At 44.0% G+C, this 21594-nt stretch overlaps 1 protein-coding gene across 2 annotated transcripts in view; it reads left to right on the top strand.

Moving 5' to 3' along the window:
- MCU (mitochondrial calcium uniporter) overlaps window positions 1–21594 on the top strand; it is a 695883-nt gene that overhangs the window by 662248 nt on the left and 12041 nt on the right. For both annotated transcript variants that reach the window (XM_085603822.1, XM_085603823.1), the window contains one exon: window positions 11099–11215. In XM_085603822.1, the coding sequence (XP_085459948.1) occupies window positions 11099–11215 (117 nt within the window). The remainder of the gene's footprint in view (window positions 1–11098; window positions 11216–21594) is intronic.

Below are 21594 nucleotides of genomic sequence, written 5' to 3'. Positions count from 1 at the left end.
GTGTCAAAGAATGTCCAATTTATTATTTTAATTGTAACATGTCTCCCTGCATGTGTTCTTATTGGTGTCGTAAGGTTCACCAGTATCATTTCAGTTCTTTGTGTATGGCAACCTAGTACTCCACTGCAATGCCTACACATTTCGATCTCTGTGGGGGTAAATTACGAGATCCAAATACAAGAGAGCCCCTGTAAAATCAATAATAGGAGAAGACAACACCAGGAGAAAATAGCAATCAAAGCACCTAAAAATCAATGCTTCTCCACATACTTTCAGATGGGTATAACTCATTGAGTTATCTGAAAGTAAGTGGAGAAGCATTGATTTTTATGTGCCTTGATTGCTAAATTAGGAGATCTTCCTTGGGTGTAGAACAGTCTCTTAAAAGATGATAGGGTTGATAAGTTTCTCTATACTTTTGAAATTCTGCTGTTGGAAGAATGTCTTAGTTTTTTTGTGACAGTTTGTAAGTGTGGGTTCTCCAAAGGTCCCATGTCATTAATTGTGAAGTAACAGTAGTAATATATTGTGAATGAGGGTTACTTTTTCTTGTCTCAATACAAGGCATTGTTGGGATTGGTCCGGTTTAGAACCTATAATACCACGGTCTCAGAGATGCATGATGGTCTGTCCTCTGTATCCCAACTTGACCTGCACTGAAAGATTTCAGGTTGTGCACAGTAGACACAGTGGTTTTCGACTGTTTGAAGTGAGCAAGATGGGTGGGCTCAATGCACTTAGTCTATAGTAAAGCAAGTTAGGACCTGGCAGACAAATTTTAAATCCCTGACAATCCCTCGTTTTTAGTTTAAGTGCTCCGCATAAAAGTGTGTTGAGCCCACCCACTCATACTAGGTGCAGTGGATGAGGATTCGAAGATGAAGCATGCCACAGGTGGTACTTGTGGGAGAGGATTCTACAAATATCCAAGAGATGCCAGGATCACACTAATTTACCGGGGTGCGGATCCAACACTTTCTAGAGATAAGACCACACAACTGATCACTCTATCTGACGAGATCAAAGAAAGATAGGTCAACCCTCCATAGTGTAGTTGCGTTTAATAGTCTGGGAGGTTAAGGGTTTAACCTTGTCATACCTTCTCACTTACTCTTCTGGTGAAATACATTGACATTCCTGACCTTCAGGCACCAGACGGTGCTCAGGCTGAAGCAGCGGAAGACTAGCTTGTGGATGTCCTCTGCACTTTAGCTAAATCCACATAGTTGATTCCTAGTCTACACAAAAAGCACAAAGCAAAATAGAACTGAACTGGTGCTGTGAAGAGCTGACCCGCGTCCCCATTGCGTGGGAGTGGAAGATAGACTGCTGTGAGGAAGCTGCATGGATGAAGACTGATAAGGGCACACTGCGACAGCTTTGAGAACAATTGTGATGGTTCCCCTTTAGATGCAGCAGGAGTATTTTATTTCTGCTGAACCCTTTTATGGATATCCCAACGATCATGCACAAAACTCTGATCGGAAGATGACGTAACCAGTATCTCCTCATAACTTTCCTTCCCTCTCCAGATATTTTGTGTTATATTGTTTGGATCTGTCTTCAATAGGACAAAGGGCTGCAGAGCTAACCTGATTCTCTAGTGAGGTACTCCACATTTGGCAAAACAGAACTAAATTCACAGAGGTTGGTCAGCTTGCAAAGATATCCCCTGTCAAGGCAGGGAGCCAAGTGGCTGCAACCCAGAGACCTATGGATGCCCTGTTGTAGTGCCCTATGCAGGGGAAACAAAAAAAACCAAAAGAACCTTCATTACCAACTGTTGGTGATTTGATTCATGTGGAAAGGGCATGTGTGAGATTTTGGCATGGATGTTACTCCTTATGGTAAGCACCCACAAGCACTTCACCTGATAGTCACTGAGTAGTGTCCAGTGTTTAGTCTGGGTGCGGTGCAAGGACAAAGGAATTTGTTAAAGCAAGATTAACATATATCAATCAGTGACCTGCTTTGCATCTCTGGAGATACATCTAGTATAATGGGGTAACCCAGTGCCCCTCAGAACCTGGCTGTGAAGATATGGGGTAATGTTAGTTCTGTCAGGTACACAATTGCTTTTCTTACTTAATAAATGAAGAACATTTAGACAAGATGAACACTTATTCAAACATTTGTGTCATTACAGTTAAATGGCAAAAAGGAAAACAAAGGACCACACCAATCATGAGTAAATCAAAGGAATGTATTGAAACAGATTTTTTTTTCTCACTTTTTTATTTTTACATTTTGTGTGCAGATGACATTATGAGGCTGCCACAAGAAATTAACAAAACTGTGCAAGTGTTAAGGTGACTAGGTGCAAAAAAGTGCTGGTTGTGAAAAGGATATATACAGTGATTCATTGCTGGTTAAAAATTATCATTCAGATGACATCCATCCCAAGGTACATAAATCTCCGCTTGTGATTTGAGTTTCCTGTTGGCATGGAGCAGAGAGAATAGGGTCAGGATTATGGCAAGCGCGTCTGCCAAAATCTTCTGGCTCATCATATATACTGTAGGAGTGAAGGTGGAGGGTGGTTTGAAGCCAGTGGTAGTTTTTTGCTTGACAGTTGGGTCGTGGTTCCGGAAATAATGCTTCAGTCGAATCTTTCTGAAGATTTGTTGTAACTCCAGTTTCGTGTTGAAGGGATCAAGTGGTGTAGTCTGTATGAACGAGAGACCTTTCGTCAGAATTGAGCCTTCTGCAGGAGATTAAGTACGGCTCGAAATATTGATGATAGGGTTGGATTGATCAAAGTTAGATACAAGGCTGGTTGTGTTGTTGATGGGCAATTGTCCGGCATTTTGGTTGCCCACATTGTCATCTTGCAACCAGGTTTGGTTGTTTTAATCATTCTCAACCAAGCCTGCGATGTTGTTAATCGTGGTATGATTAAGTTCCTTTGGGCGATTTGTTTCCAGCATTTGGGCCTCAGCGGGTGAGTGTTCTAACACCTGTAGGTCTGTCTTCTTGTATGAATCAACCTGTGGCTCTCTTGAGGGTAGAAGTTGACCCTGTTGTTGCCCCCTCTGTTCCATCTCTTCGGTCTGTCCCGTCCAGTTTCTTGATTCCGGCCCCTGTTGGGTGACCATGGTCTGTTTTCTAAAAAAGAGTTGGAGGAAGCAGAAGAGAGACCACTGTATGTGTCCTCGTATCTCTGGCCCTGGTTGTATTGGTGGGGTCCTCCTCTGGAGGGCAAGCATCTAGAGACCACAGTCCCTTTTGAAACATGTAATGGATAAAGGTGAAGGCCGCCATTTGTTAGTGAAACCTATGTGCATTTCTTGCCAAATACATTGAAGAGTGGAAGTAGGACTTTAAAACAAAGTTGAAGGTGGTGAATAAAATTTGGGGCACCACTAACAAGATCTCAGCCTACTGGGAGATATAGTCCAGGCACATTAATTTTTTTTAAAGACTTGATGGGTTTGTTCTCTATAAGGCTACATAGAGCTGCAGCAGAATCAAAAAAAGGGACCGTCACCTGAAGAATTTAAGAACACAGCCAGAAGGTACAATGTTAGAATGAAAGAAAGGTGGCCAAAACCAATTTTTTGTGGAAGTTTTGCAGATAACGTTCGCACAAGTTCAAGGTGTTACAGAGGGAGATGAAGCCGGCATCAAGGAAGTCCATAGAACAGGTCAAAGAATAACAGAAAGAACTAGAGGTGAAGAGATGATCTTCCTGATAAGAAAGGTCTTTAAAAACATTAGATACCTTGAATAAGAGGGAAAAGGATATAGATAGACCTTTATCTCCCCACTAAAAGGTTTCAATGTCTTCAATCACTCTATATAGACAGAGGGAGGAAGATCCAAGACTCAACAGATCACTTAATCTACTGTACGGTTTACTACCAGAATATCAAGATATAAATACTGATCTGTTAAAATATTACCACTAAAATATCTACCAGAAGTTCGTCAAGATAAATACATATTCGTAAATATAGATTTTCTGGACTTGACTCCATATATACCTTCATGGTACATTAGTGTGAAGGTAAAAAGAGTAAATCTCTTTTTATGTATTCACGATAGTCTGGCAGTCGTCATTTTGACAAGTCCGTATTGTTGTCCTCAATATTCTGACACACAACTCCACTGGACTGCAAATGCAGACAAGAACAAACACAGTGATTAAAGTGTGGACCAGCATGTGGGTGCCAAGGAGACTGAATGCCAAGAGCCTTGAATTAACAATAAAATGTGTAAATTAGATATAATAGAAATGTGTTCTAATAAGCCATAGAGCATAAATAAGTTTTGTTTCCTACTGAGAAAAATGTAGTTTTACATTTGGAATGAAAATTCCCCAGCATAGGGAAGCCATGGGAATGCAAAATATTCATTCCTTTACATGGGTTTGATGTGCAGACAGAATCGGGACCTCTGTGACGAAATGTATTGTCCACAAGATAGGAATGGTGAGCAGGAAAGCTGTTACAGTATACAAGGAAAATCAGAGGAGGCATAAAAAGGAAATAATAGTGAGGGGAACCACAGTCTTTTAGATTTAAATATTTGCTTAGTCACAAGATTAAAACCGGTAAAGCCGTTGCATATTCTTCATCTTCAAACATACAGTGATATAGGGAGATTTCAGCACCTAAATTCACTTGTGGTGAAAAAGAGCTTGTAAATTTAGCATATTACTGGCATTTAAAAAAGCTAGACACACCACTCATCAAGAATATCTGCAGGAAGATTTGGGGGAGTTAAGAGAGTAAAAGAAAAGAGGTACTCAGTTTTCCAAACTACACTGCAACAGAACAATTATATAACCAACATCTGTGTATCAAAACAAATTAAGCATTTGTCTTGCACCCTCTGTGACCTACATGGGGAATATGACATCAGATAGGATCTTAGATTCCCTAGAAATTGTCTCAAAATGGGCAACCCCCAAAGTTGCCTCAATAACCAAGTGTGGCAGGTCCTGCCTATGCCCCAAAGTATCAAGGCGGAGCCCGGTCTGAGGAGGAAATGTGAATTCTAGTGCCATCCAACTTAATCTTCCCTCTCTTGGCTGCCATTCCGGTGACCAATTCATGCTGATCAGAATTCACTAGTTCAGCCAACATTCTCCCCACTTATGATCCCTTGCCTCTGTTCTCCTGGTAGGTAAACATGAATCTTTATCCACCAAGACTGTGTTTTTTTATCCCATCCGGGTGATCATGTCTCAGGAAAGGCTGTACACAATCATTTTTCATTCCACATAGTCTTTTAGCCAAGGGAAGCCAAGAATTTAAAGTTATCCAGCATTGAATCTTTCGTAGATTCACATGCATGAATCATTCCCTGTCTTCGAAGTGGGAGTTCCATGGTACCACAATAAAAGCAGTATGTATAACCATCTATAGGCTTTAATGGCATTAGGCCATCGGGTTTAATGACCAGGCTGGATTTTTTTTAAAAGAAGGACCATACTTGAACTATGAACAATCTGGTGCTAGTACCCTCTGGAACACTCCCAAGAGAGGCTTAGTTCCTCAGAATGTTCACTGCATGACGTGTGTGAAGGAATTCTCCTGAGCTCTGCTCATTTTTGTTCTTCAAGAAGGATATTGAAAGCTTTTTCTACTGCTACAATGTCTGACATTATTCGTCCCTGCAAGAGCTGTGGAAAAAAAATGTTACATGCACCCTTTTGCCAACCTTAGTTGATGGGCATTGCCCGGATTGACATTGCTTGTTGAAATCAAAGGAAACAGTTGGACTATTTAACTGAGGACATCAGAGGTTTATAGTCCTGCCACGTATTGATAAGTACAGGGCCTGTTTCACAAAGCAAGGCCCCTGCATAAGGCCACCATTTCAGAGCAGGGAGACAGGTCGCAAACAAAGACCGCAACCAGGTACCAGCTACACCACATGCGTTTCAACCCATAGGTGCAAATATCTTCAATTACCTCTATCATTAGGAAAGCATCACCTCCGACAGATGGGGTGTGGAGCTAGTCACCTATGGCCATACCCTGACGTTTACTGAAAGACCCCAAAATACTTCGCCAGGGGGAGCGCTCACCCCTCGTCTTCACTTATTATGAAGGAACCTCTCATAATGCTTGCCAAAGAAGCAATAGAGAAAGTTCTGGTTGCTCAAAAAGGAAGAAAGTTCTACTTCCTCGTATGCAGCAAATCATGGGAATGGAGACCCATCCCAGACCTCGAAAATGAACAAATCCCTTCCCAAGCAATCCTTTCAGATGATTATTCTCTCCGACATCCTTCACCTCCGGAACAGCAGAAACTAAATGACGTCTCTAGACCTGGAAGATGCATATTTTCATATCTCAATTCATCCCAAACACCGCAAATATCCTCGCTTCACTGTAGCTGGTATCCATTACCTATTCAGAGTACTCCCATTCAGCCTTATGTCAGCCCCCTCGCATATTCACCAAGTTATTGGCCCCAGTAGCAGCTGATCTCAGGAAACAATATCCGGTATTCCCCTACCTAGACAATTGGCTGCTAAAAGCTTCAACTCCAAGGCAGGCTGGCAGAGCTATGAAAGCCTGCCTGCCACTCTTTCTCAAGCTGGGTGTCACTGTGAATCAGCGAAAATCCTCAACTACTCCCAGTCAAACTGATGTTTCTAGGAGCTGACCTTGATACAACTCAACTAAGCCTTCCTCTCCCAGGAAAGACAAAGGAGGCTATTAGACTTGGCTCACAAAATATCAGGAAAAAAGTATTTTTCAGTGAGGCTGTTCAAGGCGCTACTGGGCATGATCCCTTTCGCAATCAACCTAGCCCTGTTGGCACTCCTCAAGATTAGACTATTGCAGGAAGAACTGCAGCGCCAATGGATTCAATCAGAAGGGTCCTTCGAGGTCTTGATGGCCATAATCCCAAGGATGATAGACACAATAAACGTGGTGGTCTCACAGATCCCATCTATCACAAGGCCTCACATTTCTGCCATTGGTACTCTATTTTTTCCATCACCATGGATGCTTTACTGGAAGGCTGGGGAAGCCACTTGCAGGACCTACAGATCCAAGCAAAGTGGTCTGCACGTCAAAACACTATGCACATCAACAGCATGGAACTGAAAGCCATCTTTCTCACCCTGCAGGCTTTTCTCCCAAGAATAACAAGATCCTCGATGCTGCTCTGAACGGACAATATGACCAGCATGTATTAACAACAAGCAAAGAGGTACCAAATCTCAAACCCTCTCTCACGAAGCCCAAGAGCTTTGGAGTTGGGGCACAGCCCACAAGATATCCTTGCAGGCCAAACACGTGTACAAAACACCCTAGCGGACACACTCAGCTGGGCCAAAGACAGTTGCCATGAGTGGGAACTGGACCAACTACAGCTGGATAAAACATTCTTACTGTGAGGGAAACCAGCACTGGATCTCTCTGCGACAAACGGCAACACCAAATGCCAGTTCTATGCCAGTCGATACCCCCTTCCAGGGTCGTGGGGGAATGTCCTTTCGATGTGATGGTACGGAATTTATACATACGCTTTTCCCATCTTCCCCCTAATTCACATGCAACCCACCCTCCTTCCCTGAGAGGCTCTACTTATGGCAAGAGATATTATTCCCACCTGTGATTGAAAATCTAAGGGACTCTGCTTCTCTTGGGAGTGTTCTAGAGGGTGCTAGCACCAGTTTGGTCCCTTTAAAAAAAAAAACATAGATAGATAGATAGATAGATAGATAGATAGATAGATAGATAGATAGATATTTTTACAAATCCCGGTTCAAGGTACGTAAAACAGGCGCTGACTCCGTGGGTATTATCGTCAAAGAAAATACTTTATTCCTTCATTGATGGCTAGACTCGTTTTGGCGGTCTTGGCGCCTTGGTCACTACAACAGGTACGCTGCCATGTTCGTTAAATTTAAACACACCTAAACAAATTATTGACTTTGTTGTCATGACAAATAATTGCTCCTCATAGACATAGACGAAATCCTGTTACGACAGTACATCTAAATGATTAAATCACAATTCCATGTATTCAAATTGTAACCGAAAACAAAACATGATAAATACATCTTTTTGTATATCCCAAGACCGTGAAGAGCATGATTATTTAAACACAGATTACAAATTTGCATTTGACTTCCTGGTGTTTTTACACACCCTGATCGGTATATTTTGTCAAGTGACTTTGTTGGTGTGTATGCAGAGCTAATTTAGTGAATTCCCAAGTGGGTATCGTTTAATATCTGCACGTTTTCTAATCTGTTTAACAAAATAATTATGTGAACTAGTCATGTTATCGTTTCGGTGAAGAACAAAAATAAAAAATAATAGAAATTATGTAGTAAACGTAGCCTGTTTCTGGAAAAGATAAAAAATTTGGGACAAGTAGCTGGTCATTGTAAGTGTACACTTAAGGCCTCATCAGCATTCATTCCATTGGGAATTTTGCTGTCCAGTAATATAATATGAGATATATATATATATATATATATATATATATATATATATATATATATATATATATATATATATATATATATATACACTCTATTAAACTGATGGCCTATTGCTATTCTAGCCTATGATGGTTATACTTTTGGTACCCTGGGACTGGGAATGATTCAAGCATGTGAATCTATTAAAACATGCCAATACTGGATAACAGCAGTTAAAGATAAGTAATTTTTTTTCGGGATCCTGCAAAAATTCAATTTTTGTCTCAAAAGTCACAATGGAAACAAACATAGGCTCTTAAATTTGAGTTTACTTCATTCTATTTCCCTCTGATGTTCCTAGTCTTTTCCACACTGTTCAGACATTATTTCAAGGAATCACTTCTCTTTCCACTAAACTAATGCATATCTTAATTTCCTCCATATTGCGCTATAGAGAGGCACTGGTCCTCCATCGATTCTTTGCTTGGTTCTCTGCAAGTATTTCAGGGTGGTTTCCTCTGTGGAAGGGTTACTCCCGAGAACTCAGCCAGTTCCATTTCATTATCCTAAAAGGCTCTACCATGATGGACCCTCAGCCTGATTTCCTTCTTTTTTTGATATATCACTGTTTATTTTCTTCAAGTGTCATTGCTCTCAGAAAATTATTCGCCATACCCAGTAGGAAGCCAGGCATTCATGGACTCGTGCACAAGAAATCTTTTTCTCTTTCTCTCTATGAACTCTGTGATGCCACATCACACCTTAGAGTCCCCACAGTATCTGTTTTGCCAGTAGGGTCTCAGTGCACTGCTGCAGCTTGTCTCAATCAGCTACACTTTTAAGCACTGATAGGTCCTGACTCTTGAAACTTCTCAATTCTTCTGATGCATTATTCTAACTTGAGTCCTCACTTTTTCAACTCACCCAGATACCAGGATGAATCAAATAACTTTTTCTAGCAATTGCTCCTGAGTGCTTATAGGTGGTGCCATCAGACTCGGAAGCAGCCTCATCCTGTTAAAGTTAGTTTGTGGATTTATATAGTGCGGCTTATCACCTGTGAGGGTACCCAGGCAATGTCCATGGGCATGGGGAGATTAAGTGATTTGCCCAGAATCACAGGATGTTGCGCTGAAGCTGAGACTCTAACCCGGATCCCCAGCTCCTGAGTCGGCAACTCTGGCTGCTGTGCCACATCCTCTCCTCACTGCACCCAGAAATGACAGCACAGAACTCAGTATATGCACCACTCCTACACATTGTCAGTTCCTTTTTTCTATACCCATCAACATGGATCTGGAGTTCCATTCCCAAACTTTGTTGGTTCTTCACTAATTTCAAAATGTTTTATTTGGTGAAAGTGTGCTAGGGATATCTCTCCCCAAAGACGTCATACTTCAAGCCATGCCACATCTGCAGGCAGCAAATGTCGCTCATGGACCCTTATGATGTCGGTTTTTGATGTCTTGGATACAATCATGATTTGAAGTTCCATGACATGCTCCCTGATGCACTTGACTACCATCAAGGAGTAAGAGGAAAAGGTGTTCATCCCCAAGACCAAGAATTGAGGCCAGTTGCACTCCAATGTGTGGATCTGGTTCCTGTCTCTGTCCTGGCCAGGTCTTTGTCCTTGGGTAAGTTCAAGTTGAAGTCTAAGAACACATTTAAGTTCAAATACAAGCAGTCCAGAAGGATGTCCTCTTCACTCCGGCTCCAGGGAGAGATTGTGCAACAGCTGCACCAGTTGTCTGACTTCGACCCCCATTCCACAATTAGTCAAGCCATCCTAAACTCCATATTGGGTCATTCAAGGAGGGTAATGCTGCAGCTTTTCTGAATAATTCCAGGTCACCTTTGAGCCTCTTTGGGCCCTGTGGATCTACCATCCTCAGTCGAATTTCTGCTGGTAGGGCTTCCCTGGTACCAACTTACCCCATTAAATCAAACAATGGGATGACCCTCTGTCCCTCAGAACCTGGGTATGTATGAAAGAAAAAACAATGGTTTTGTCGGGTATGCGTAGCTAATTTCTTGTACAAGTAATTCAATTATCTTATTTCTTATATATAATCCTCACATGTAACACTATAACAATTTTATCCGTAAGGAACACACGAAAGAGAACAGTTGGATGGGTAATGAGTTGTTTTATATAAATTGCATCATTTATAAGTTACCCATACTTGAATAAACGGCTGACAACAAGGTGAAGTTTAAAGGTGAAAAGTGATCAAGTCACATATCGTGCTCAGTGATAGTTGAGTGTGTGTTATGTACAAGGTGATTAAAATATGTACAAGGGAAGGCAAGGCCAGACTGAGGACAATGACTGCTGCTAATCCAATTTTAATTTTTCATGCAGAGCCTTGATCTGGACCGAGAAGTAGCGTTGATGTTTCAACTCAATCTAAGCACTATTGAGTGGTCATTGCAGGTCTTCATTAGGACAATGTGATGGGGCCATGACTACGCAGACCTGAGCCCAATTGTTCAACCACCCAGAATTCACTCTGGTTGCACTAGGCTGTCATCCCTCCCCTCCCCCCCTATTGTCCCTCGATATAATACATATTTTAATGGATTTACTTGAGTTTGAGTTGTAAATTGTTGGATACTAGCACACCATTAACATCAGCAGTAATCTGCTCAAAACCTTAAATGTTACTTCATTCTAATTTTACCGACGTTGCTTCATTGCAGGAGTACATCTATCCAGATGCAAGGGACAGACAGTACTTACTTTTCTTCCATAAAGGAGCCAAAAAGACCCGTTTTGACCTAGAAAAATACAATGAACTCAAGGATGCAATTGCTCAGGTAATAGAAAAGTGCAATATCATAAATTTGTTTTTCGTGTGCCTCATGTTGCTTTATAATAATTTCATAGGTCCTCTAACAGATATTAAACTGTGATCAAATATCACGAGTCTGAAGACTAGTAACACTTTGCAGCTTGAATTCTCATGACTACGCACTCTAAGTATTAGACACAGTTGTGGTGTGCAGTTCATAAGCGGTTGGCATTGAGAGTCTTTACTGTTGAATTGTGTGTTGGAAATTGGGTTGTAGAATCACTTCAACCAGTGGATATTTGGTTCTCCAGTATTGGGGTGTCTTTCATAGATTCACATGCTTGAATATTCCCCGTCGTCTAAGTCCCACGGTACATAACCTAGCAATGTAGTAATAACATAAGCCTAATAGGCATAAAAGAAAGTAAAACCATAGTTTTTATGGACAGACAACTTGTCACATCTATAACATATTACTCTCATTATGTTTTAGCCCAAAATCCAGCCAATCCAGCATCCGCACCCACTAGAACCTTCTCCCCAGAGGCTCAGGCCCTCAGATTTTCTACTGCACGTCGTGTGAAGGGAGTCTCCCTGAGCTTGCTCAGTTTTTCTTCTCATATCTCCTCAGAAGATTACCTCTATGATGTCTACTTCCAAGAAATCCCTCTTCAGACCTTGTGGAAGTTGTGGTAAACTGAGGCTTCATTCTGAAGACCCTCACAAAAAATTTATTTATTGCTTATATCCTGAACATCAGGTAAAAGATTGTAAAATTTGTAGGACCTTCTCTCAGAAGACTTTAAAAGACAGAGAAGGCCGTCCCCTTCTGTGGCTACAGAAGTTGAAGACTTCAGAGAATCCTCTTTCAGATGTGGAGAGTGTGTCTTCAATCAAAACTGCTCCCTCCTTGAAGAGAACAAGTGACTCTCAGAAGGTTTCTCCAAGACCTAAAGTGGTGAAGAAACATCATGTTGATAAGCCCACTACCCAACCTTCAACTTCAAAAGAGGTGATTTCCCCCCCCCCCGGAGCCTATCTGAATCCTTTACGCCCCCGAGATCTGATTCTCAGGCGTCAAAGACTCCATCTGCGCAGTTTTTACCTCAGAAACTGCCTCTCTCGTCGACGAGCTCATCAACGCTTCCCCCGTCGACGAGAGCTGCCGTCATCGCATCTACGTCGACGACTTCGACTTCTAGGTCTATGAAGCCGGCTATGATCCTGTCGTCGGCATCTTCACTGTTGACATTGGTATCTGTTAAGGTGAGACCCATTTCGTCTACAGTGCCTTTAACTTCGTCGACGATGGCAAGCAAACATAGAAAAAAGCATACGTCGTCGACGGTGGCTTCGTCGTCGACGGTGGCTTCGTCGTCGACGGTCGCTCAACGACTAATTTTATCGTCAGCAACAACGGCTACGACTCCATCTATAGATCTGATACCACTAAAGGCTTCAAGCTCTTTGCTTCAACGACGACATTCCTCTTTGGATATCCTAATGCCAATTAAAGCTCCTTCTCAGCCTCCAGAGGTGCTATTTACATCTGACGATGAGGAATCCGAGAATGACAGATTTCGGGCTGCTCGCAGTCCCTCTAAACTTCTAATAAAGTGTCAGGAATCTGATGATGATGACGACGACTTACAAGAGGACAATTTCTCTACTTGTGACACGCACCCGGCGCAAGAACTTCCTATGGCACAACTGCCTTTAAGTCTTATTTCCAACCTCCAATATATGTTGGATGATTACAACCGCCGTTTTCCACGTTCTGTGCAGACTTCTCCAATGCCGCAGGTACCTCCACAGCCTGTTTCAAATAAGGAATCAGTGGCCACACCTACGTCGGCGACAAGAGTTCAACATCTTGCAGTTCCTCAAATCATAGAGGAAGACTTTGTCGACGAGCAGGATGATGACAGTGACAAAGAAGGTGAGCTGGATGACGGATCCCTTCTTTCAGAATGGGACAACTATCAAATACAAACGCCATCTCCTGCTGATCCAGCTCCTTTGGATTCTCCACCGGTCGACATCGGTGGTTTTCATTTGCTCATGGAAAGAGCGGTGAAGAGATTCCACCTTACTATGACCACCAGGGAGGAAGTTTGTTTACTATATGATTTTAAGGATCAACCTCAAAAACAAGTCCGTTGTATTCCAATTATCGATTTTATCTGGCAAGAAGGCCTCAAGCTGATGCAAACTCCTAACTCCATTCCAGCTATCCTTCCTAGGATAGATAAAAAATACAAAGCCCCTCCAAATTCTCCTGCTTGTTTAATTTCGCAAACAAAGCCTGATTCCATCATTACTCAGGCAGCTCAGCGTCGATCCAGAAACCCATCGTCTCCATTGTCTGCACCGCCAGATCGAGAGGGTCGACGCCTGGATGGTATAGGAAATAAATTTTCCACTATGGCTGCAACTACAGTACGTGCGGCCAATTCTTTAGCGATCTTGGGCCGTTACGACCGACAAATGTGGTCAGACATTTCATCTCTTATAGACCTTATCCCTGAAGTGTCTAGGCCAGAGGCATTAAAGATTTTCCAAGAGGGAGAAAGAATTTCCTCGGAAATTATCAATTGCGCTGTTGATGTATCCTCCACTGGTTTGTCTTTTGGCTGGTGCAGCAGTCCTCAGGCGTCGGGACTGGTTACGGGTCACGTCTTTCCGTCAGGAGATACAGACAAAAATACTGGACATGCCTTACGACGGTGAATCATTGTTTGGCCAGCATATAGATGCCCTTCAAACAATTAAAAAGGACACTGACAAGGCTCGTGCTCTTGGGTCTTTACAGTTCAAAAAGCAGCCTTTTCGAGGCGCAAGAGGTAGTGGCTCCTCTTCTTCCTTTCGAGGAAATTCTGGTCAGTACAGACAAGGTCAAAACCGCTACTCCTCCCAGAATCAGCAGTCATATAGGCAACAGCATTCTTCCACCTACAGGAAAGGATTCCTCCAAGAAACAATGACTCTCACCACACGCCGTCGCAAAATCCTCCCGCTTTTTCAAAACTTGGAGGTCGAATCTCCCACTTCTACTCCAAATGGTCACAAATTACTACCGATCAATGGTTTCTGGATATTGTGCGCAGGGGACAAGCATTGGAATTCGTAAAGATTCTTCCCAATACTCCACCAAGAGGTCCCCCTCCTGCTCACCTAAAATAACTTTTGAATCAACTGAAAATGTTGTCAAGAAAGGGCGCGATCGAAGTGGTGCCAAAACTACAGAAGGGCAGGGGGTTCTATTCAAAGTTATTCCTCATACAGAAAAAGTTGGGAGAATGGTGCCCCATTTTGGATCTACGGGCCCTGAACAAATATATCAAAAAACAAACTTTTTGCATGTTGTCCCGTCAAGAAGTACTTCCTTTTCTATCCCAAGGAGAGTATACGACAACTTTGGATCATCAAGATGCTTATTTTCATCTTCCCATACTGCCGAGACACAGAAAATTTCTCAGATTCAGAGTGGCCGGGAAGGACCTCCAATTCAAGGTTCTTCCATTCGGCCTTCGTTCCGCTCCCCGAGTGTTTACAAAAGTACTTGCACTGGTGGCAGCTTACCTTAGTCTACAAGGAGTGCAAATTTTTCCATACTTAGACGACTGCCTACTAGAGGCAAAGTCGTTCGAACTGGCATCCAAACAAACTCTTTTCTGCAGGTCCCTCTTCCAATCTCTGGGCCTCACACTAAACATGGAAAAATCTCAGTTTCTCCCAGCTCAAAACAGACTGTTCTTGGGAGCCATTCTAGATACCAAGCAAGGGAAAGCTTTTGTGTCGCACGAAAGACGTCAACGTCTTCGCAATCTAGCGACTTCTATCCATCTAAAAGAGTCAGTTTCTGTCCGACAGTTGAAATCCGAGGATGTTGTCCTCGTGCATTCCTCTAGTCCCTCACTGCTGCCTGAAAATGAGACCTGTCCAGGAGGAATTGGACAAACAATGGGCTCAAGTCTCAGGGACTTTCAACGATTTAGTCAGTCACACATCGACTAAAGAGAGCTCTTTTATGGTGGACTCACGAAGGAAATATCTCCTCAGGGCGTCCGTTTTTGGCGGACACTCCACATTTCACCCTCACAACCGATGCATCTCTCGAGGGATGGAGCGCCCACTTACAAGGGCTGACTGTGAAAGGCAAGTGGACCGCTCAACAAAAAACAAGACACATCAACCTTTTAGAGTTACTGGCCATTTTTCTAGCTCTGAAAGCTTTCCGAACCATCATTCAAGGAAGCCCGGTATTGATCCGTACGGACAACACAACGTGCATATGCACTACATCAACAAACAGGAAGGCACAAGGTCTGTCTTGTTGTCCCTTCAGGCTCAAAAAATTTGGAATTGGGCGATTCAACATCACATCGTCCTCACAGCAGTTCATGTTCCGGGAGCGTCAAACAATCTTGCGGATTCCCTAAGCAGATCGTGCACGACCAATCACGAATGGGAATTGCACCAACCCATTCTAGACCACATATTTCAACTATGGGGTCCCCCAAATCTGGATCTGTTCGCAACATATCTGAACCTCAAATGCCTGTTCTACGCAAGTTGGCTTCCACAACCAAAGTCATGCGGGAATGCCTTTTTGATGAACTGGCCAAAATTCATGCTTGCGCTTTACCACCAATACCTCTAGTCCCCAAGGTTCTGCGGAAAATGAGGAAAGAACCCTGTCACATTATTCTTATAGCCCGCGGTGGCCTCGACAAATCTGGTTCATGGAACTCCTGCTCCTGTCTCAGTGCGACCCGATGATTCTTCGTCCTCTTCCAAATCTTCTGACCATGGAACACGGCCAAATTTGTCATCCCGATCCAGCATCTCTACGTTTAGCGGCTTGGAACCTGAGCACTAAGAATTTGTAAATTTGGTCATTCCTTTAGATTGTAGAGAGACTAGAGCACCTTCCACTGTGAAAACATATAAACTCAAATGGAAACTATTGTCTATGGTGCAATGAAGCTCAAGTACATCCTATACATTCCAGGCCAGAACAACTTTTGCCTTTCTTTTTGCACCTAGCAAAATCAGGCCTCTTGTACTCTACCCATAAGGTTTTCCTAGCAGCAATCTCATGATTCCGTCAAGATGGCTCTCACTCATTTCACTCGTCAAGAGTAATCCAACAATTTTTCAAGGGTCTTTTTCGAATGTTTCCTCCGATACGTCGGCCACCTCCGCATTGGCGTCTAAACATTGTATTGGCACAGCTCATGAAACCACCATTTTAGCCAATCCATAAGGTCAGTCTCAAACATGTTACTTGGAAGACTTCTCTACTCCTGGCTCTTACATCCTCACACCGGGTCAGTGACTTGCAGGTGTTTACCACTAAACCACCTTTTCTTCAATTTACTAAAGACTGTCCTGATCCGCAGCAATCCGGCTTTATCCCCAAGGTGCCATCAGATTTCCACCTCAATGAGCCAGTTTTAAAACATTTATTCCAAATCCTCAAACTCCTGCAGAGAAAACGCTTCATTCTTTTGATGTCAAGAGATGTCTCAAATTTTACCTTCAGAGAACAGCCACTATTCGTAAGAATGACCAACTCTTTGTGGCCTACGGACGGATGCGACAGGGTCACCCGGTCACCAAACAAACTATAGCACGCTGGATATCTTCTACTATTGCCTTTTGTCATCAACAAGCTGGAAAACCACTTGCATCTACCGTTCTTGCGCATTCCACCAGGAAGGTTTCTTCTTCTACTGCGCTATTTGCTGGGGTGCCTCTTCAATACATCTGCAGAGCTGCAACATGGTCCAGCAGACATACCTTTACTACTGTCTGGATGCTGCAGACAACATGGCCATGGCTGTGGGACAGGCAGTCCTTCGTAATCTTTTTAAATAAGGTGAGCCTCTGATGCTTCCCTCCTCCTGTATACAAGGTACATTTATTGTTTATTTATTTATACATTATATTTTATATGCCTATAGTCTTTTGCACTGGGTATTGCTATTGCTTTGATTCTTATGTACCTTGTATTATTCTGATATCACTGCCCACTACTCTTATTCAAGCATGTGAATCTATGAAAGACACCCCAATACTGGAGAAGAACAAAAGTTACTTACCTGTAAACTGTGGTTCTCCAGTATTGGTGTCTTTCATAAATTCACATGCGACCCACCCACCTCCCCTCAGAGGCTCCAATCATGTATTTGACTATTATGTCACTCCTGTGCTACGAAAATCTGAGGGCCTGAGCCACTGGGGAGAAGGTTATAGTGGGTGCAGGCCCCTGATTGGCTGGATTTTGGACTAAAACATAATGAGAGTAATATGTTATAGATGTGACAAGTTGTCTGTCCATAAAAACTCTATGGTTTTACTTTCTTTTATGCCTATTAGGCTTATGTTATTACTACATTGTTATGTTATGTACCGTGGGACTCCCACTTCAACAACGGGGAATATTCAAGCATGTGAATCGATGAAAGACACCAATACTGGAGAACCACAGTTTACAGGTAAGTAACTTTTGTTCTTACTGTGCTCCTGTCTGAGTTAACTCCAATGACAAACACCCTTTGACTGTTACAGGCCAGTTTCCAACCCAGATTTGTTCTGCCCAAGTTTTGTTGTGATGCACTGCACCAGTAAAGTTTGTTTGAAATGGAAATGGTCACAAATCTGTTAATATTTGTATTTTTGGTGATCCAGTATTGAATCTTCCCCATCGTCATGGTTGGAGTCCCACGGTAACATAAGAAAAGCAGTAATACAACATCACCATAGACCTCTATAGAACAGAAAACTCACTTAAGTAACTTTTCAGCCTCATTTTAAAACATCCAAACTTCAGCCAATCACAGCTGAGACCTCAGAGTTCCCTTGCCCACAGAGCCACCATACCTCAGATTTCTTACTGCATGTCGTGTCGTAGGGAGTCTCCCTGAGCTCTGCTCGGTTACAGTATTTTCTTCTCAACTTTTGACCTCCATTCTCAGGTTCAGCTACTTTCAAGTTATTTCTTGGACATTATATTTTTGACGTTCCTGCTTTCGAGATGACCGAGCCTAAAAAAGGGCTGTTTAGGCCCTGTAAGACCTGTGGGATGTGTTGACTATTCTCCTGAGACCCTCACAAACAGTGCCTATATTGCCTCTACCCTGACCACAAACCCAGGGAATGCAAGTATTGCCGCACTTTTTCAGCTAACACCCTCAAAGATAGGGAGGGTAGGCAGTTACTCTGGCTACAGAAGAGAGAGGCTGCTTCAGATTCAGAGTCTGAACCTGAGGAAACAGGCCCATTCTTCGTCCAAAGAAAAAAAAGGAGGGCAGTCCCTCTTCAAATCATTGGGGGTATAAGAGATCTAAGTCCCAGGATAAATCTGAGCTTAAACACCACAAGAAACCTCAGTCAGAGGTGTCAAAACCTCTTCAGCTCCTGAATCTGCTTCTGACTCCTCTCCGAGACCAATTTTCTCAACCATCGACGTCGTCCAGTATTTCACTCTCCTCAATAAAACGAGAGGTTCCTGTACCATCAACAGCTTTGGCGACGACAACTGTCAAGGCGTAGATGGCAGCAACGGCGACGGGAGCTTCGACGACGGTAACAACGTTGTCATCGACAAGGCCTTCACCTTTGACAAGCATTTCATGGTCGACCACTGGTTCGTCGACAGTTCCAGCGACGACGTCCCTACAGATGAAGACCGTCAACTGTACCACTGGTGATTACATCGGCGGTTGCACCATCATCGAGCCCATCGACGGAGGGGAAAAATCAATCTCCTTCAGCCCAGGCAAATTCAAGATTTCTCCAAAATATCTCCTTTACCTCCTACTCACTTTCTGGACATCCAAGAATCAGAGGATGAAGGTATGTTTGGCCCTGCATACAGTATATCACAGTTAAGGGTGAAGTGCCAAGATTCTGATGATGAGGACATTGAGGGCAATGATCCATCTTCTTATCTGCCCGGGGAATTTTCTTATGCGGAAAGAAACACATCTGCCATGCAGAGTCAGGATTCCTTCCAGGAACGGTATCCTTACAATGACAGAGAGGAGGAGCGTCAGTTCAGGGAACCATCAATGAACGTTCAAATGTCTCAGGTGTCTGATCTCCGTCACATGCTTAACAATTCTTACAAGCGTTTTCCGGATGCAAATGCTCCTCAGAGGCCTTTACCTCCCCAAGAGGTACCCACTATTCTTCCGGGCCAAAGTACTCCCAAATCCACAAGGGAGAAGACCCTTCCTCCTCCTCCTCCTCCTCCTCCTCCTCCTCCTCCTCCTCCTCCTCCTCCTCCTCCTCCTCCTCCTCCTCCTCCTCCTCCTCCTCCTCCTCCTCCTCCTCCTCCTCCTCCTATAGTCATCATGGAGGACACTCCGGATGCACAGATAGAAGAAGATGAGATACAAACATACACAGATGCCCATGATGAATGGGATGACCACATAGCCCCTGAAGAGGGGTGAAACCCCGAAACCGGTCCTAGGATGCTTGTTTCCGGTTCAGGGAAGACCTGGCTTGGCAGTTCGGGCTGGACTGTTCCATGAGGCACAGGATCAAGACTGATTTGCATATGGTCAGGTCTAAACTGGGGTGGCATTGTGAGCAAAAGAATGATGGATTTAACCCAGATCTCTTTACTGGGGGTGAATGTTTTGATTTGTTCTGCATTCCATCCTTCAATTGTGTGTCTTTTGCTTTCTCATCCTAAGTGCACCAGGTATGCCCAGACGTGGGTCCCGGGCTCACTGTGCCACTGGAATCAAGATATCCTGGCTGAAGAGGGGTGAAACCACGAAACCGGTCCTAGAATGCTTGTTTCCGGTCCAGGAGGACCTGGCTTGGCAGTTCTTGCTGGACTGTTCCCATGAGGCACAGGTTCAAGGCTGATTTGCATATGGCCAGGTCTAAACTGGGGTGGCATGGTGAATACAAGAATGATGGATGTTCGAGGCATATGAGCTGCAGATCACACACTGAGGATAAGATCGCCATCTGGTGTTGGGCTCGGATGATTGCAGGTTGTTGTTGTCTTCGGAGAAGTCTTTGGTCACGAGGTTGGTGACTCCTCCCCTGGACAACAGTGCGCATGGGCATCCACTCCATCGGCAGATTGTTTTTTTCCGCCATTGGGTTCGGATGAACTTTTTTCCGCTCCAGCAGAAAACTTCCAGCAATCAATTTAACTCTTTAATCTTCATTTCATCGACGTCGACATCAACTCGGACCGGTTCCGGAAGCGGCTGATGGACAGGACACCCTTCAAAAAATGCCCCCAGTGTGGAGCGAAGTTCCCCCACAGTGACCACCACGAGGTTTGCAACCTCTGTCTGTCGCCGGAACACAACGAGTCCACCTGTCCAGCTTGTTCCGCTTTCCGTTCGAAGAAGACCCTCCGGGACCGAAGAGCTCGACGCCATATTATGGCCAAACCAGCTCCAGAACCGGAGGACATCTTTGCTCAAGATGTTCCCGAAGACGACACCGAAAATCTCGAGATCGTGTCCGAAGCCGACGATTCCGATGACCTCATCACTCCAGGGCAGCGTGTGAGTACCACCCCCCCTGCCCCTGCCCCATCCAAAAAAGCATTGGTCAAGACTCCGCCAGTTGGGCCCAGTCGCGACCGGAAATCCTCTTCAGAAGCCCCGCCCTCGGGCCCGGCTCCGAAGACATCTAAGCCTGTGGGTGGCTCGGGCTCGAGCAAACCTCACCTAATTGTGCCTTTAACACCCTCGGCACCCAAACACCCATTGTCGGCACCGAAACAGGCTCCAAGACCGAAATCTCCTTCGGCACAGAAACGTTCCTCGGCACCGAAGTCTCCACCGGCACCGAAACGTTCTTCAACATCGATGCCTCAAAGTCCATCGGCACCGAAACCTCAGTCGGCACCGAAACCTCAGTCGGCACCGAAACCTCAGTCGGCACCGAAACCTCAGTCGGCACCGAAACCTCAGTCGGCACCGAAAAATCAGTCGGCACCGAAAAATCAGTCGGCACCGAAAAATCAGTCGGCACCGAAAAATCAGTCGGCACCGAAAAATCAGTCGGCACCGAAAAATCAGTCGGCACCGAAAAATCAGTCGGCACCGAAAAATCAGTCGGCACCGAAAAATCAGTCGGCACCGAAAAATCAGTCGGCACCGAAAAATCAGTCGGCACCGAAAAATCAGTCGGCACCGAAAAATCAGTCGGCACCGAAAAATCAGTCGGCACCGAAAAATCAGTCGGCACCGAAAAATCAGTCGGCACCGAAAAATCAGTCGGCACCGAAAAATCAGTCGGCACCGAAAAATCAGTCGGCACCGAAAAATCAGTCGGCACCGAAAAATCAGTCGGCACCGAAAAATCAGTCGGCACCGAAAAATCAGTCGGCACCGAAAAATCAGTCGACACCGAAAA

The sequence above is a fragment of the Triturus cristatus genome, chromosome 1_2 (assembly GCF_964204655.1).
Source record: "Triturus cristatus chromosome 1_2, aTriCri1.1, whole genome shotgun sequence".
Classification (NCBI taxonomy): Eukaryota; Metazoa; Chordata; class Amphibia; order Caudata; family Salamandridae; genus Triturus; species Triturus cristatus.
The sequence above is the reverse complement of the archived record's forward strand: the minus strand, read 5'-3'. Positions and strand labels throughout refer to the sequence as shown.